The 317-nt window shown below is 66.6% G+C and overlaps 1 protein-coding gene across 1 annotated transcript in view; it reads left to right on the top strand.

The window, feature by feature from the left end:
• Window positions 1-98: 98 nt before the first annotated feature.
• Window positions 99-317, top strand: part of LOC114818548 (DNA (cytosine-5)-methyltransferase 3B-like) — a gene marked incomplete at both ends in the record, with an annotated part of 1,160 nt that continues 941 nt past the window's right edge. Inside the window, one exon of the mRNA XM_029084827.1 lies at window positions 99-240. Coding sequence (XP_028940660.1) covers window positions 99-240 — 142 coding nt within the window. The remainder of the gene's footprint in view (window positions 241-317) is intronic.

Raw genomic sequence — 317 nt, 5'->3', positions numbered from 1 at the left:
CTGGCAGGCATTTGAGCCATGCACGCTGCAGCTGGGCAGCTCCCTGGCTGAGGACCAGCCCTGGTCACCCTGGCCCATGCTGTCCCTCCTCTTGGCAGGTTGCCCGGAGCCGGTCGGGGAAGACGTTTGCAGCCACCCCTGGGGAGTCCCTAGAGGAGCAGCTCAAGCCCATGATCGACTGGGCACTCACCGGCTTCAAACCCTTGGGGGTCAAGGGGCTGCGACCACCCAAAGCCTCAGGTGAGGTGGTGGCCTGAGCTGGGCATGGGGCTGGTGTGGGCAGCAGATGCTGGTGCCCGAACGCTGGGACCAGCCCC

Source organism: Antrostomus carolinensis, unplaced genomic scaffold (genome assembly GCF_000700745.2).
Source record: "Antrostomus carolinensis isolate BGI_N321 unplaced genomic scaffold, ASM70074v2 scaffold34234, whole genome shotgun sequence".
NCBI classification, from domain to species: domain Eukaryota; kingdom Metazoa; phylum Chordata; class Aves; order Caprimulgiformes; family Caprimulgidae; genus Antrostomus; species Antrostomus carolinensis.
Note: the sequence above shows the minus strand (reverse complement) of the source record. Positions and strands in the feature narration are given on the sequence as shown.